This window comes from Gavialis gangeticus, unplaced genomic scaffold (genome assembly GCF_001723915.1).
Source record: "Gavialis gangeticus isolate Ggan-Ray unplaced genomic scaffold, GavGan_comp1, whole genome shotgun sequence".
Classification (NCBI taxonomy): Eukaryota; Metazoa; Chordata; order Crocodylia; family Gavialidae; genus Gavialis; species Gavialis gangeticus.
In genome coordinates, this window is record NW_017728992.1 from 87,177,692 (window position 1) to 87,193,845 (window position 16,154).

The window sequence follows — 16,154 nt, forward strand, 5'->3', positions numbered from 1 at the left end:
CCCCCCCCCCCCCCCCCCCCCCCCCCCGTTACTGCAGGATTACTCCTGACTCAACCATTCCAGTCAAGCATCTTTTCAACCTGCTCATATAAAAATATTTGAACAACGAAAGCATTGAGACAGTTTTTCACTCCACCCCAAAGATCGTTTTTACAGGAAGATGACAATAGCTCTACTTAAAAAGGTACTTCTATTGTCTTTCTACAATCTACCATGCAACATCACCTCTCTAAAATCAGAAAACCAATTTGTCACTGGTAGTTATCACTAGTAGTTAGAATGGCTCCTTACCATTTCCCTAGACTTGGCCTAACCCTCCCAGTCTAAGAACAAAATCTGTCCAGACGTTTCATTTATCAGGTCAGAATATTACAACTGGAGTAAGTGAGAAGAATGGACTTCTGGAAGAAATAATTAACGAATCTAACCAGAGTCTAAGATTTATTTTATGCAGAGTTGAAGAAAGGGATAAGAAAAAAAATGTTAGTTAGCCACGTACCCTTTTTACATCACTGCCTCCACCAAGACAACCAAGAGCTTCAGATCTCTGACTGAAGAACTCTCCCAAAGACAAACATAAATAGCTAGCATCCTTATTAAGATCAAATGTCTGGGATGCTCTCAGCAGGTTATAGCTGTTGGCAGATTTCCACGATATATCTGCTAGCCCAGTTGTATTTAGTGTGTCTATTTTCCCTACCTGTGAAGAGACATTTTAAAATTTGTTAGAAATGGGGGGGGGGGCAGCTTCCTGTAAATGGAGAGAAACATTGTTGTTACTAACCTGCAAAAATCTGCGTTCTCTTTCAAATTCTTGTTCATCTTGTGCAATCATAGCAACCGCTTCAGCTTAAAAAAAAAACAACCAAAAACTTATATACGTTGCAATAATTATAGAACACTATGAAAATACAGCTTAGGCTTTTAAACTGTCATATCAAGTTAAAATTTAGTGTTTTACCAAAACTAGTCAGTGCACACTGACACAGCTGACATGTAATTTGCATGCCAGGCAGTTTGGGCAAAATTGCAGCTGTTTTAAAAGTGATAATGACTGCTTATATGCATATTTAAAAAGTGTCCAAATACCTCTGTCAATCTAGCCTGAGGGTGAAGAAAAGTTCTTATTTTAAGAACAACTCAACCCAGATTCCTACTATTTGAGACAGTCTTCAGAGTTGTATGGTCCATAGCTATAGAAAGTAAACTAACTTCTGAAAAACTTCTAAGATGTATTTAAGAAAAAACATGTTTCCCATAAACTGCTTTAGTTAGAACAGGTGCATTCACCAGTTTGTTAGAACACCTAAAATAGAAAAAGCCCTGATAATATATATTTGTTATGAATGTAATGTCTTGAACTGTATGTGTATTATTAGTACAGTCAAGCCCCGCTTAATGCTGTTTCACTTAGCGCTATTTCACTATAACGCTCATTTTACACTGATACTGGATACCACTTAGCACTCAAGAAAGTTTTGGTACAACGCTAGCAGGCATCATACAGCTGGCAGCAGGTTTCGCTTAATGCTATTCTGCTTAACGCTTGGTTTTTCAGGAGCCAATTAAGAGCGCTCATTGGGGTTGCCTGTATTTTCTAAATAAAGCTTTGGTTCCAACAAGGAGAATCTGCAGTTCTGGAACATCAGTCTCATTGAGAGAAGTTACCTTGCAGTCTTACTTCTGGCCCTTTGTATGCATCCTTATGGTAACCTAATAATTCTCTAGGATATAGTATAATATACTGAACACATTCTATGCACATGAGGAATAGATGACTTAAACCTGAAACAAATATGGTTGTTTATAGCAGGGATTGCCAACCAGGGGTATATGTAGCCTAGGAGCAGGGCCAGAAAGGTAGGGAAGGGCAGCAGTGCGCCTCTGCAAGCCACACAGGCGCTACCTGGCTGGCTGGATACAGTGGAAGGGGAGGTGGGGAGCTCTCATGCAGCAGCCATGGCTGCCACCTACCACCCCATGGGGCTCCCACGTGCCCCCACCCCTCCATGCCCAGCTGCCAGGGGTACACTTATTAAAAGAGCCCCTGGATTTAGGACCACCACCTCATGTAAACCAGAAATTGTGAGGTAAAAGACAAACCTGGGACTGAGTTAGTATACAGAGAGAAATGATGGTTGTTTGATTGGAGATTTGCAATATTAGGTGAGATGTTTGAGTTTATGTTCCTTATCTTCCAGATGCATCACTTTTAATCCATAAAATCCTGAATTTTAGCACTTAGCTCTAAAGTTAGAAGCAGCTATGCATTCTGAAGTTTACCACTATGCATCCAGAAAGCCCAGCAGATGCTTTCAGAGCACGTATTTGTTCCTCAGCAGAGATCTGGGCTTTTTGTTTTCCATGGGGAAAAAAATGACAATATGTGGGTTTTCTCCTTCAGCGGAGAAAAACCTGGGAAACTCAGTGCTTCCTCTTGCAGGCTGGCATATTTCCAGCCTGTAAGGGGCTGGGGGGAGCAGAACGCAGAGGGTGCTTCATGAATGTGTGCATGCACACAGCAGCAAGGCAGTATTGTGGAAAGCAGCTCCCACAGCGTTTTCCGCGAAAGTCTATGGGGATAGGAAGGGCATAGTCAATACATCTGGGGACTGGGGGCACATGCCCCACCCCAGATTTCTGTGCAGGTTGGGAGTGAAGGGCAATAGCACAGGCGTGGGCAGGGGCAGGGCACTGGCATATCATGGCTGCTCATTGCCACAAAGCAGCAGGAGGGACAGCTACAGCTAGACCTCCATCCTGGTGAGCAAAGTGGGCAAAGGAAACTCTGATTTTCTCTGCTAAAAACCCAAAATCAAATACCAAAATATATAGGTATTTAGAATTTATTTTATTATAATGACTGATGCACTTTTAGCTTCCAAATTGCTTTAAAACTGTAAATATATTAAAAACATTGTGCTCAACTGATACCTATGTATTTCATTTTAATTGCAGAAAAATGTGGATTTGGGGGTTTTTTTTAAAATCAGAGAATTTCAGATTGTTAAACAGAGAAAACCAGGATGCCTGTTATTCAGATTCTGTCTGTTTTATATACACCAACAATTTGGGGAGGCTTCATTAAGTATTTGAGAGGCAGATTATTCTGGTGAGCCAAAGGAAGCCCAGGCAGAAACAAATATTGCCATTTCTGTGCAATTTAAGGATAGTATACAGTAAGTGACACTGGCCTACACTCTGAAAAACACTTTCAAATCTTAATTCTATTACCCTATTATACCACACACAGACGGAAGTAGGGCTGAAAAATAAAGTGGTAACTAACATAGTGACTGATGTTCTGGCCTTAATCCATTTACATTCCACCATTTATAGGTATGGCCAAAAGTGCACAAACTGGAAGATCTTTGCAGCATCTGTTGAGGTGCTACACTCATCCTTCATACTCACAGTGGGAACAGACGTGCCAAGTGGGGGGGAGAGATGTGCCCACACCACTCCAAATTTTGGGGAGGGTGGCTTTTTTGTTGTTGTTGTTTTTTTAAAGGGCTCATGGTGAAAAGGACCCCTAAGTATTTGGGAATAGAGAGGAGTTGAGGAATATGTATGTGGACTAAACTTCTTGAAAAATGTCAGGTACTGTTATATGCAAATAATTTTTCCTCAAGTGATGGCTAAATAATGTGTCACATTCTTGGCAATTCCTAAACAGGTGAACAGCACATATAGCCTTAATCTACCAAATTCCAGATTGTCCCTTCAAAGCTTGCACAGATGTACAATACTTTCAAGGAAGGGAGACAATCCAGGCTGTAGGTAAAGCACAGCTTCACATCTCCATATGCATCTACACACACAGCAGAGCTCACTGCTGGCAGCATGGATGCTGCCAGAAGGGTAGGGAACAGTCACACAAAGAGTCACTGGTCTGCAAGATACTGGGGCACACAACAGAAAGAGTAGTGATTGCACATCTCCTAGCACAGGGGCCAGGTATTGTAGCACTCTTAGAAGGATCTTGTGACACTATCTGAGAATCACTACTGTAGAGTCATTTTTAAGAGACCCTACAAATTAATGATCAGTACACTCTGGTGTTTTCAAAATCTGTTTGTATGTCTGCTTTTGTGACAATCATTCAGTAATATGATAACTTTACATGACAGAGTGTCTGAAATCTTGAGATTCAATATTATGAGTCCGTACCAAATAGCATTAGAAATAGGGCAGGGAGGGACTAAGTCGTAAAGTTTGATTACAAGGTAAAAACTAACACTATACCAAAGATAATATTAACACTTTAAAATTAGTAAGTGAGCGGTGAGCAGTGAAAAGCAACTGAAATGTCATCCAGTTGATTCTATTTTCCATTCCACAGCATGACTATAACATTCTCCTCCTGTAGGACCGAAAGATAACTTTGACCAGTTTCCAAACAAAAGATTTTTTCTTTCTTACACAGAAAGTGAATTACATTTGCTTACACAATAAACCTCTACACTGATACCTGCTACTGGGCCAATATACCCTTTAAACCGGAGGCTGGCAACCTATGGCCCACAGGACTGTGGAATCACCAAAACTGGCCTGCGGATGTGGCATTTCAACTATGAGCGCTCTTCCTGTACTGCTGTGGGGCCAAGCACCAGCAACAGCCAGGTTCTAGCACCCACTCACCTCTGACCTAGGGTGGGTCATTCTGGTCCACAGGTGGAAGATGTTGCTACCCCTGCATTAAAACTTTAATCCCCACTGGAATAGTTTTGGGCTCCACAATTCAAAAAGGACGTGGAGAAGCTTGAGAGAGTCCGGAAAAGAGCCACACGCATGATCAGAGGTCACGAAAACAGACCTTATGACGACAGGCTGAGAGCCATGGGGCTCTTTAGCCTGGAAAAGCACAGGCTCAGGGGTGATCTTGGTGGCCACCTATAAGTTTATCAGGGGTGACCACCAGGATCTAGGGGAACATTTGTTCACCAGAGTGCCCCAAGCGATGACGAGGTCGAATGGTCATAAACTACTACAAGACCGTTTCAGGCTGGACATAAGGAAGAATTTCTTTACTGTCCGAGCCCCCAAGGTCTGGAACAGCCTGCCACTGGAAGTGGCTCAAGCACCTACATTGAACACTTTCAAGAGCAAATTGGATGCTTATCTTGCTGGGATCCTATGACCCCAGCTGACTTCCTGCCCTTTGGGCAGGGGGCTGGACTTGATGATCTTCCGAGGTCCCTTCCAGCCCTAATGTCTATGAAATCTATGAAATTTATGAAATATAGTCACAGTATGAGAAGCCTTCAGAATCCCAGAACTAGAGGTTTATGTTAGTCTAGGCAATTCCCCGTCAAGGATGACGGGGGCAAGGGGGTAGGGTGCTGCGATGGAGTGCCACCACCTAATGCCCCATGCTGCCACTGTTCTGCCTCTTACAGGAACCAGGGTGGGGAAGCCAGGGCCAGCACTGCTTTGGAATCATGGGGGCACTCCTCCATGCTTGGAACATTGATTAGCTGTTTCCGTCAGCCAATCAGAGCGCAAATAAGGTCCGACAGCCAGACAGACTTAGGTTTTTATAATATTAGAAGGTACTGTAGGTAGCAGCACAAAAGCACAGTCTTAAATATGTATAAGAATAGCCCAGTGGGGGGGTGGGGCAGGGAACAGGGAGGAAAACAAAAAAAAAGGAGAGAAGTTACTTACATCCTGTTATGAAATCCTCACATATTTTACTGTCTTCAGACAGATTTATGTCTTGCTCTTTATCAAATGATGTATAATATGCAAGGTCAGTCACCCATTTTCCCTCTTCGTTTTGATAGACAACACTATGTGGTTGATCACCTGAAAGAGACCACATATCAAATACTGCACTGTTGATTGACACACAGTACAAACATTTTTTTCTTACTTCTAGGAATAAAGGACATTATTTATAGCAAGACAAAGTAAGAAAATGCAACTAAAATTTACTGAAACTGGTAAAAACTTAAATTGCAAAGTTTTAATTCATCAGATTACCTGTAGAACAATTTCATACATTAAAAACAAATAAGCAATACACCCACAAAGTTGAACTAAATTTTTAAATTCTACTTAAGTCATAATAAAGGACTCTCTGTAACTGATGTAAAAAGATTTCTCCTCAATTTGTGATAACTCCATATTTCTGTGAGGGAGGAAAGAAGGGTGTGAGGAGGGACAAGAAACAATATTGTTTGAATTATTGTAATAGATTTCCTAGAGCAACTGACTTTTGTGATGCTGTACCTTGATATTCATTTTCTCTGCTATCAGCAGTTGGAGACAAATAAGTATCAGCCAGACCAAGTTCACACTCATTAGTCAAATTTGTATCCATCACAGATGTATTTTCACTGACTGGAATTTTAGGAGTAGTATCATCCACAAATATCCCCTTGGTTAAATGCAATACTTCTGCATCAGATGAAGAGGCCTGGTGCATAGAGGATTGTGTTCCCTGCTTCAAGAGGGCTTCCGAGAGGTTATTCTTATTGCTGTCCATGTTTTGAAGATATAACGAAGATACTTTTACTTCAGCAATATTGATGGATTCTGGCATACCACCACAATTCATGGAATCCTTAAAAAGATAAAAAAAATTTAGAAAAAGATCATGGAGACTTTTCACAAGACATTTTTAACAGCAAGTCAGTTTGGTATATACATTTAAACTAGATTAAGTTATATTGAACTATGTTTTTATTTTAATTCAGCAAAAATGATTTTATATTAACATTCAGTACTAATAAAGCTTATTTATGTCCATCAAGTTTCCACTGCTCAAGTCACCTCACCACCATTTTTGACTATTTACAAAACAACAAAACTGAAGTGGAATGCCCCAAAATATACCGATTGAAACTCACTGTTTCCAACCAGGGAAAGGGGAAAAAAAGAATTCCACCCTCAAGATGAGTTATAGCTCAGTGCAAATAACAGTAATTTCTAAACCAGCCATTTCCCTCATTTTTCTTTAAAGTAGAGAAATCCACATTTTTCTCTACCACTGAAACACAGCCAATACTAAGCAGAAACGGCTGATTTAACAGCAAGGGTGAGTGAGAAGTCTTTAGCACAGATCATAGTTGGTTTGGGAATGTGGAGCACAACCCCTCTAACTTAACACCCAGGACTGGTGTGTCCACTCATGTCAGATTCCCACTCCCCCACTATCAAAGGCTAGTTCAGATCTTCATGGACCAGATCCAAGTTTTTCACAGGCTAGACCTGGTCCATGAGCCAGAACGTTGCCAACCCCTGCTCCTGTACACACCGTAGATACTTAAAGATGCAGGAAAAACAGAAAATTATAACTATTTTTGTGGATCAAATGCAGTAATAATTGCATGCCAGAGAACAGACTGAAGTGTTTTAAGTTCGCTGTTTAATTTCAGCATGCCCTCCTATACCTTATTTAAAACACAAAACTAAACAAAAAAATCCACTCCCAATTGACTCAAAAGAACTAATCTTAACCAGTTTGAGTTCCCTTGATTGATAATATTCCTCCCAGTTTCTAAGAGCCGACTGGCAAATCCAGTTCTAGAAAAGCTGTACAAGGCAGTCAATTCAGCACTGACTATAGTTGTGGGTTGTGAAAAACAGAGTAAAAATATGGCAATATAATAAAGACCAGATTACACATCTCTCTGCTCATTTTTTTGAAGTCACATCCCCCTCTACTGTATATCCCTTGCTTTCTGAGGAGCTAACACATTTCATTTTCCTACAATGATACTGCCTAGGTCAGGGACTCTCACCCAAGGTGCCACCAGATCTTTTGCAGGATGTTGCAAGGTACAGGGAGATAAGCAGATATGCAAAGGCACAGGCTTGTACCTGCCTGGCCAATCCCTCACACATACCCACTTCCCAGACCATCTGAAAGGAGGCAAGCAATGTAGTATGTAAAATTAGTTTTTGAAATTGGGTGCCACTCCATCCACAGAAGTTTTGGAACGGATGTCTCAAATCCAAAAACATTAAGAACCACTGGCCTAGGTCACCTAAAAATAAGAAAACTATTGCAATACTGAGGTAATATTTTAGATAAATAAATATTAGTATAAATATTTTGTATTCACACATACCAAGACCTCAAATTCTCTTACCTCAGCATAAACAGGAATAGCTTCAGGAATAACACTTGTGAAAGGAGCCTGTGCCAACTCATTTTTAACCCCAACTATCTCCACTTCAGGAAGAAAAGATGGTACCCAAGTTACTCCATCTTCATTTCCACTCTCTTTAATACTACAGCCATTACCTGCAAAATGAGAAGAAAGATATAGAAGTAATAGTAAGAAACTATTACTATTAGTTTATTTTTTGCTGTAAGAACAAATTGATTTAGTGTGAAATGATATTTAATATGTCATTTGGCTGTAGTAAGTCAGCGATAAACTAAATGGATCTAACGATCTTCACATTTTTTAACAGTCCAATCTAATTCTGGGGAGGGGTTATTTTTTGTTTTTTTTAAATATAAGTAATACGATAGAAGTTTTTCAAAGAAGTTTTGAGTTTTCACTTAACCTGTGATGGATGGGCAATGGTTCACTCCTTTGCAATATTTTAAGTATTACAAGAAATAGCAGCAAATAGATTATCAGTTATTACAAAGAACACTGTTTGTTTAAACAAAGATCAAAATACCCTAAAGAATATCTGTAGATTTTTGTATATTTTATGTGCTGTAGTGTTTTCTTGGTAGTTCCTAAAAACATGTCAGGAGCACTGTATCTCCCACACTTTCTAAAAGAGCTTGGGTTTTATTATGTTCAAGTGAGTAGAGACTACTAAAGGAGTACAGAAACTGCAAAATTATTTCCATATGCATTTTTCAGTTGAAAGTTTGTATAACACAGGTTTTAGCAAGGTGGAAAAAGGTGATTAGTGACAAATGCATCAGCTGAAAAAAAAGAATGAACATTTAGCTGCCAGAGTATCAACATCTGGACCCTGTTCAACTGTCACATCTTCCTAAGAAACTTGTGAATTATTGTATTTACCTGACTAATTCAAATTTAAAGACAAATCCTCAATAATTAGATCCTTTGCATGGACAATTACGTATTTGTTATAAATTTTGCATGTAGAGAACCCAATTCTTGGGGGGCTGTCTTAAATTCATCTGCCCCAATGCTCCCCCCCTTCAATTCCCCCCTCCCCTCCTGTACCTTACAATCTCCACCACATGCACCGTCCAAAACAGTATTATACATTAATGAAAAATCCCTTAACCCATGGGATTGATAAATGATAATTTTGCCAAAATTATCATTATAGTTATCATTAGATAGAATCTTCCCCAAACAATATTTTACTAAGTCACAATACAGTCATTTACCTGGGACCATCTATTCTTATCCATTTTATTGAGAGTTTGCATAACATTATTTTTTAAGGGGGGCTTGAAGAGGCAGTGTTAAATCTCAACTAGGACTTACCTTCTTTGTGACATTAAGGTGTCAAAGGTTCCAGACCCCGCCAAGATAAAAAAAGTATTAATTAAGTGCAGTAGCAGTTTATGAAGTGCTGCTGTTTCTCTAAGCTGCAGTAAGTACAGAGCTGCAAAGTACACATACCTGTTATGGGCACACTAATAACCTGGTTCTCTGCAGACTGACTGTACTCTGTCTCAGAATTTGCCACTGTTCCAAAGGAAGGTTCCTCAGAAATACCTTCTAGTCCAGGTCTGAAAGTTGCCCTGTTACTTTCACCTATCTGTCGAGAGGAAAAAAGTTCAGCCATTTAGCAACTACATGTTTACAGTAGTTCAAAACAACAGTAGGGTCTTTAAAATACCTTATCTTAAATACTGGCATTAGAAGAGTTACATATGAGGAAGAGTGTAAGTAGTTAAGCTGACAATTAAATGACTTTCAAATTTGGTTCCCAACTTTGCTAGCTATTCTAGATAAATGAAAACTAGTTTGCTGAAGATCTAGAGGACAAGTATCCCTTTCACACGACTGGACTTACTGTTTTTGGCAACAAGAACTGTCCTGCTTGTTTGTGGTGTCCAGCTTCCCCCAGTTCATGTGCCTCTTTGTTACTAGCAGTTGTAGCATCCACTCTGGGTGCAGCTCCATGAACAGTAGGCACCTGAAAATTGTCCCAAACCATTAGGATTTAAAATTCAGCTATAGCAGATGCATCCAACTCTTAATCATTTGCTTTCACAGTAATCCAAAAAGGTCTCCAGTACTTTTTTTTTTTTAATTCTATTATGCAAAGGACTTTTTTTGCCAGAAGACTAGTCCTCACGTATCCTAACGTAGCAAGTTGTTCTACAGGACTGTAGTTACAATACTAGTTTTCACAGACGTACTACAACGTACTTAACTAAGGGTATATGCATATTAAGCATTAAATCAAAAATCTATGCAAAAGTGAGCCCAATTTTCTTACAAACTGTCTACCAGTTGTAGAACAGGCATGGTCTTCCAGCCATTAGAGGTTTATGGTTAGCTATATGTTAGTTTAGTTTCTTCACCATTGTTCCATCCAGATAAAGGACTTCAAGAAGAAGCTGAACTAGGAATATTAAAACACCTCATTCCTGCTAAGTACTGAATGAGCAAATACTGGAATATCCATTTAAGAAAACCAGATAGAGGTACTTCACTGCAACACAGTTACTTTAAAAGTTAGTGAACACCGCCTTTCCAAATGTGGCCGCTACGTGAAACAGCCTTTAAGTGGTTCCTGAAATGGGACATTGTCATTGTATAAGAATTATGGGCTATCACTACCATAATCCAAGTAAAAGTCCTCATACATCACACAGCAGGAACACAGATCTAGTCACAATCACTTTACCTTCTTCTTCAGGAAAAACAGCAACAGTAACGTAACTTTTTATATACTTCTCCGCAACTTCAACTGTTAAGTACAGTATAACCTCATAAATCCAGCGTTCTTGGGACCTACCACCTGCCAGAAATTTGAAAATTCCAGATTTTTGAAACACAAGGAAAGTGCATAGCCCGGCGCTGCCCAGATGAATGGATACTGGGGGAGAAGGGGAGGAAGCTTGCACACAGTGGCTGCTGCCACCATCCACCACCCCGCGCTGCCACTACTTCCCCTCCCCCCAGCTCCGCAGCCAGCCAGTGGGGGTACATTGGTCAGCAAAGGTTGAAAACCCCTGATGCAGAGTACTTTTTTTAAAAGTGCTGGGTTTTTGAGAATTCCAGAATTTTGAAAATTTGATTTATGAGGTTATACTGTAGTAAGAGATCCTATAAGATCACAGAAGTAGCAAGGAAGAAAAGAAATTATATTCAGACTATCAACACCTTCTGAAAACCTTTTATACTATATCAGTTTATCAACCTGTGAGGCAGTTCACCACTTAGTGAACTCCGCTTCACAAAAAACAGAAAACAATGCAAACAAGAGCTTTGTGCAACAAGAGAAGGAAATAAAGCAGAAGTGGCTGATTAGCAGAAACTGCTTGCCCTATTTGTTCTACAGCAGAAACTCACATGAAAAAGGAAAGATGACGGAAAATTATGTTAAATCTTTAAAAAAGCTTTTTAAAATTTGCCCCCTATAGTTACTACACTGAAGACACTGTTTCTACCCCAAATGGAACCCAACTTGCTGGAAATGATATACAGAAAGAATATTCAGCCCTGAATTTTATCTTAATCCTACCCGATTCAAGCCATTTTCCAGAAGTTCCAATACTGCACAACGTTCTGAAAGTTCCTGTATTCCTCTCAGCATTTCTGGTGGTACCAGCTGCTCAAAATAAGCTTCCAGCTGGTCGTCATAGAATTCTCCATCATCAATATCATCATCTATTGAAAAAGAAAAGGATTAAAAATCTGATACAATAAAAACTTTTATTATTTACTTAAGGAATTTGTTACTATAACCCAGGTGCAATCCACAGAGCATTCAGCCCCAGAAGCTTAGAAGCTGGACAGCCCTGAAATATACTAGGGGTGCACTGATAAAGATTTTTTTGACCAATACCAATGGACAATTATTAATGAGCCATATCAGCTGATACAGATCCAACTGCCGATATGCAGCATGGAAGCTTGGATAGCAGCACCCAACTGGTAAGTCTTGGGGGGAGAGGGGTAGGGCAGATCGGGGCCCCCACAGTGACAGAGGAAGGGGGCTGGGGCTACCCAGCCAAGGCGAGGCAAAGGACAGAGCAGCAAGTGGCTCACCTGTGGGCGTGGGGGCGCCATTTCCATTGGCCGGGGTATACATGGAGCAAGGGCAGGCTGCCTGCAGTGGGCTGGGGCCAGATTCTTCCCCGGGATGGGCTGGGACGTGGCTGTGCTCGGGCCCAACACGGTTACTAGCCAGACACTGCTCTCCAAACTGCCAGGCTGGCCACGTGCATGCTGCAGCTGCGTGTATGTACATGGCATGATTTCAGCCACATCAGCCAAAAAATTACGTTAAATCTTTAAAGAACTAAAAATCTAAAAATAATTTAAGATTTGGAAAAGATCAGCCACATCAGCCAATTGCTAATAATGTCAATTTTCCTTTTATTGGTGCCGATAGTATATGGACCAATGAATCAGTGCACCTCTAAAATACCATGCTTAAAATAAGTCTAATATGCCAGCTAGAAGTTTATGCACAACTGGTTAGGAACTGGATTTAAAATTCAGATAAAAAGCCAAGTTAACTGGGTGGCACAGATTTAGCAATCTGTTTTAGCAATCCAGCTCTGTCACAGTAAGACAAATACTTAGTACAAATTGTACCCACTGCCAAGAGCTGCCAACTTCGTTACTACAAAAGGTCTGCATCTCTTCTTAAACCTTTTCATTCACAATATGAACATAAGCATTGTTCAGCTTTGATTTTCTAGCTAGAAGATATACAACTCAATACCAAGTTCAGCAGTGAATTCCGTAGATACCAATTTTAATATACCAGTAATTCAAGCAACCATGATGTTCTTCTGCTTAAAGTAAACTGATTAGCTCGACCGAGAAGTTTCCTTAGCTATACAGACAATGAAATCTAATGTTTTAGAGTTATTTTATCTATCTGCCCCTCTCAAGTATCTGAAGATATGCTACAAGCTGAATCACAGTATACTGACCAGTTGAGTATTCATCTAAACTTGCAAGATTCAGTAGCTTCTCATTCTCCAAACAATCCAAATGACTTGTGCTGCACTGCTCACTTAACATTTCACCATCCAATTTTCCTCCAGGTTCAGACTGCTTAACCTATGAAACACACACATGCATGGTCCAGGAGTTCCCAGCTGTAAAACTCAAGTTTTTCATAAAACAGCAGTAATTTTGGCAAAGACTTTTTCTCTTCTCCATCCTCCACCATAAATTCCAGTCTCTAACCACCATTCACCAGGCAATTAAAAGATAGGTAAAAGAAATGCAGGGAACAGGAGATGTGAGAGGGGGAAAAGTACTCTTACAAACTTGCAATATCTAAGACTTCTAAATAGAAGCTTTTAGTTTTCTTGTTCGCTAGTCTGGCCCTCCATTCAATAATCCTCAGATTCCACCTTGAAGCATGCATAACAGACTGCTACTGCTTGAAGAGGCTCCTGCAGGCTCCAAACACCAAAGCATAAATTGGTTTGAAGGAACTTGCCAAAAAAAGCCTGTAAGATACATTTTCAAATAAAATCCTACGGAATCCATTCAATCAAAAAAATCTAAATTCACAAATTGTTTAGAAAAATATTAAAAATATCAATATATGGTAGTGTCTCAATGTTTCCAGATGTTTTGGCTTTATGCATTAAAGGAGGAGATGCTAAAGCAAAAAGATTTTAAAAAGAAAAACAACCGAGGTACTAGTAGCAAATGCTTCATTAAATAAAAATACAGTATATGTCAGCTTCAAAAAGCTTTTGAGAGCTTCAGCAAAACTTAAGTTTCCTTAAAAACAGTATAGCCAGCTGACCAACTTGAATCTTTTCTATATGAACAGTGAGGAATATTTTTTTTAAGACTACAGACATAATTATTAATCCCCTTTAGAGACGTTTAACCACTTAAAATGAAATTCAAATTATCCTGTTGGATTATTATAGATCAATATCTCCTCCATAAATCAAGATTTGATGTTAATGGAGGCCATGAACTGGCAATTGTTTTGCCACTGGTAATTTGCTGCCCTGCAAGTAATTTCTGCCTTAAATTCTGCAAATTGTTACTGTTCTAATTTATAAATTTAATAACATAGAAGATAACCACTACTCTCTCAAGTGCTTTTCTCTATATAAAACACATCCTTTAAACTCCTGTAATATAAAGTACATTTACCTTGATCTCTTTATTAGTTTGTGGCAATGAACATATTCCAATGGACAAATCTAGAATGAGAGAGCAATTTAATAGCAACTTGAATATGACCTTTTAATACATTACTAAATATTATACATTCTATTTCTATGTTAAAAAGGTCTACAAACTAAGCCTCTTGAGGTAAGGGCTTGAAGTTTAGTTTTATTAGCCATCTATACCACATGGTACACAAACATAACTTTGAAAAGTCCCCACTTATAGCAAAAATCAGGGACTAAGTTACTATAAAAATAATAATATAAATCAAGGTCTCACTATGGCTGACACCTGCATAAATGGTGTGATACAATCACTACTCCCAGGGCTTTCAATCTTATTTAGCAACAAAGAATAAAAGGAATTCCAAATACAGTGCAATAACTTGAAGCTCACACCACAGGTCAACAACAAAGGTGATTAAAAACTAGTATCATGCCCTATCCACTAAGCCACAACTTTCTTTGCTCCCTTCCAGTTACTTAGTGGTAGAGTAGAAAAAGGGAGCACAATCTCAACTGTTGGGTAGACCAGGGGTGCTCAACCTCCAGCCCACAGGCCAAACGCAGCCCATGACACCATCAGATCCAGCCTGTGGGGCTCCCCCACAGGTCTGGAAGTTTGGCCCAACCAATATGGCCAACCTCCTCCCTGCCAAATACCCAAACCTCAATTCCTGTGTGTCAAGTTGGAGCCCACAGGACCAGGCTATGCTTCCCCCCACTTCTGGATAGGTACCAAGCCACATCCCCCCTCCCCATCTTCAGGGCTAGGTTGGGCTGGGCCAGTCCCCTTTGCCCCCCCCACAGTGAGCTACACCCCTTTCCCTCCTGTTGGGGGTGGGCCATGCCCCCTTCCCCGTGGAGCCAGTGGGGACATGGCCACATCCCTTCCTCCCCACCAGCAGGGCCAGACCATGTTCTGTTCTTTCTTGCAAGGCTGGGATCAAGCTCTTTTCCCCTGCAGGGATGCATTGGAGTCAACCTGCCCCCCAGCCTTTCAGCCAGATGGCACTTGCCTTGCCCACCTAGATGAAGAATCAGGAACACTGGCTTTATCTGGCCCGCCAGCAGATTGGGCACTGCCAATGCAGCCCAAGGGGCAAAAGGGCTGAGCACCCCTGGGTTAGACTATAAGCTCTGCAGCAGGAAGTCCTTTAGCTGTGGGTATGCCAGTCAGCATAATGGGTCCCAATCCTCAAGTAAGATTTTAGATACAGGCAACTCGTGGGGGGGGGGGGGTAGCGACATGCCCACCCCGAGACTGCCTGTTGCTCGCCACCCCCCGCCCCCCAGGTGACACCACCGCCGACATCTGCAGGCGGTCCCCATTTGCCACCGGTGCTGCCGCCTACAAATGGTGCCTCCCCCAGTTGTGGGAGGCACTAGTCCTTCATGATTTTAGATACTGCTTCAGTAGGGGGGAAAAAAACAAATAAATAAAAAGCTTATCCTGGGCTAGTCTCAAAAAAAGTTAATTAATCCAGTGTCAGTTGACTGGTGTCTTTCATGCCACAGTGGCTCAAAAAGATGTTAAAGACACAGATATTGCCTAATATTCAACAAAAATTTGAAAAAATAATTCTGTAGCCATCAGTTCAAAAAATTGTGTTGTTATCTTTGCTGTGGTAGCCCCACTCCGCAAACTACAAAATGGCTGTTCTTCTGCTAAAATCAAGAAGTGCTCATTTTCTTAAGAAAACGATACTCACGGCCCAAGGGGTGTCCATCCCGACAAGAAGCAAGGGGGACAGGAGTGTCCGGAAGCCCCCCTGGCTCACCAAGGGCGTCCGGGACTGCCTGCTTGCCAAAAAGGCGGCGTACACCCGGTGGAAGGGGGGTGAAATCTCCAAAGAGGAGTATACCT

General features: G+C 40.7%; 1 protein-coding gene across 2 annotated transcripts in view; it reads right to left on the minus strand.

Annotated features, from left to right (window-relative positions):
- CEP192 (centrosomal protein 192) overlaps window positions 1-16,154 on the minus strand; it is a 142,905-nt gene that overhangs the window by 101,641 nt on the left and 25,110 nt on the right. For both annotated transcript variants that reach the window (XM_019524935.1, XM_019524945.1), the window contains exons 4-13: window positions 14,271-14,320; window positions 13,076-13,205; window positions 11,653-11,798; window positions 9,973-10,095; window positions 9,576-9,714; window positions 8,100-8,254; window positions 6,235-6,568; window positions 5,668-5,808; window positions 785-849; window positions 500-700 (exon numbers count right to left, since the gene is read on the minus strand). In XM_019524935.1, the coding sequence (XP_019380480.1) occupies window positions 500-700; window positions 785-849; window positions 5,668-5,808; window positions 6,235-6,568; window positions 8,100-8,254; window positions 9,576-9,714; window positions 9,973-10,095; window positions 11,653-11,798; window positions 13,076-13,205; window positions 14,271-14,320 (1,484 nt within the window). The remainder of the gene's footprint in view (window positions 1-499; window positions 701-784; window positions 850-5,667; window positions 5,809-6,234; window positions 6,569-8,099; window positions 8,255-9,575; window positions 9,715-9,972; window positions 10,096-11,652; window positions 11,799-13,075; window positions 13,206-14,270; window positions 14,321-16,154) is intronic.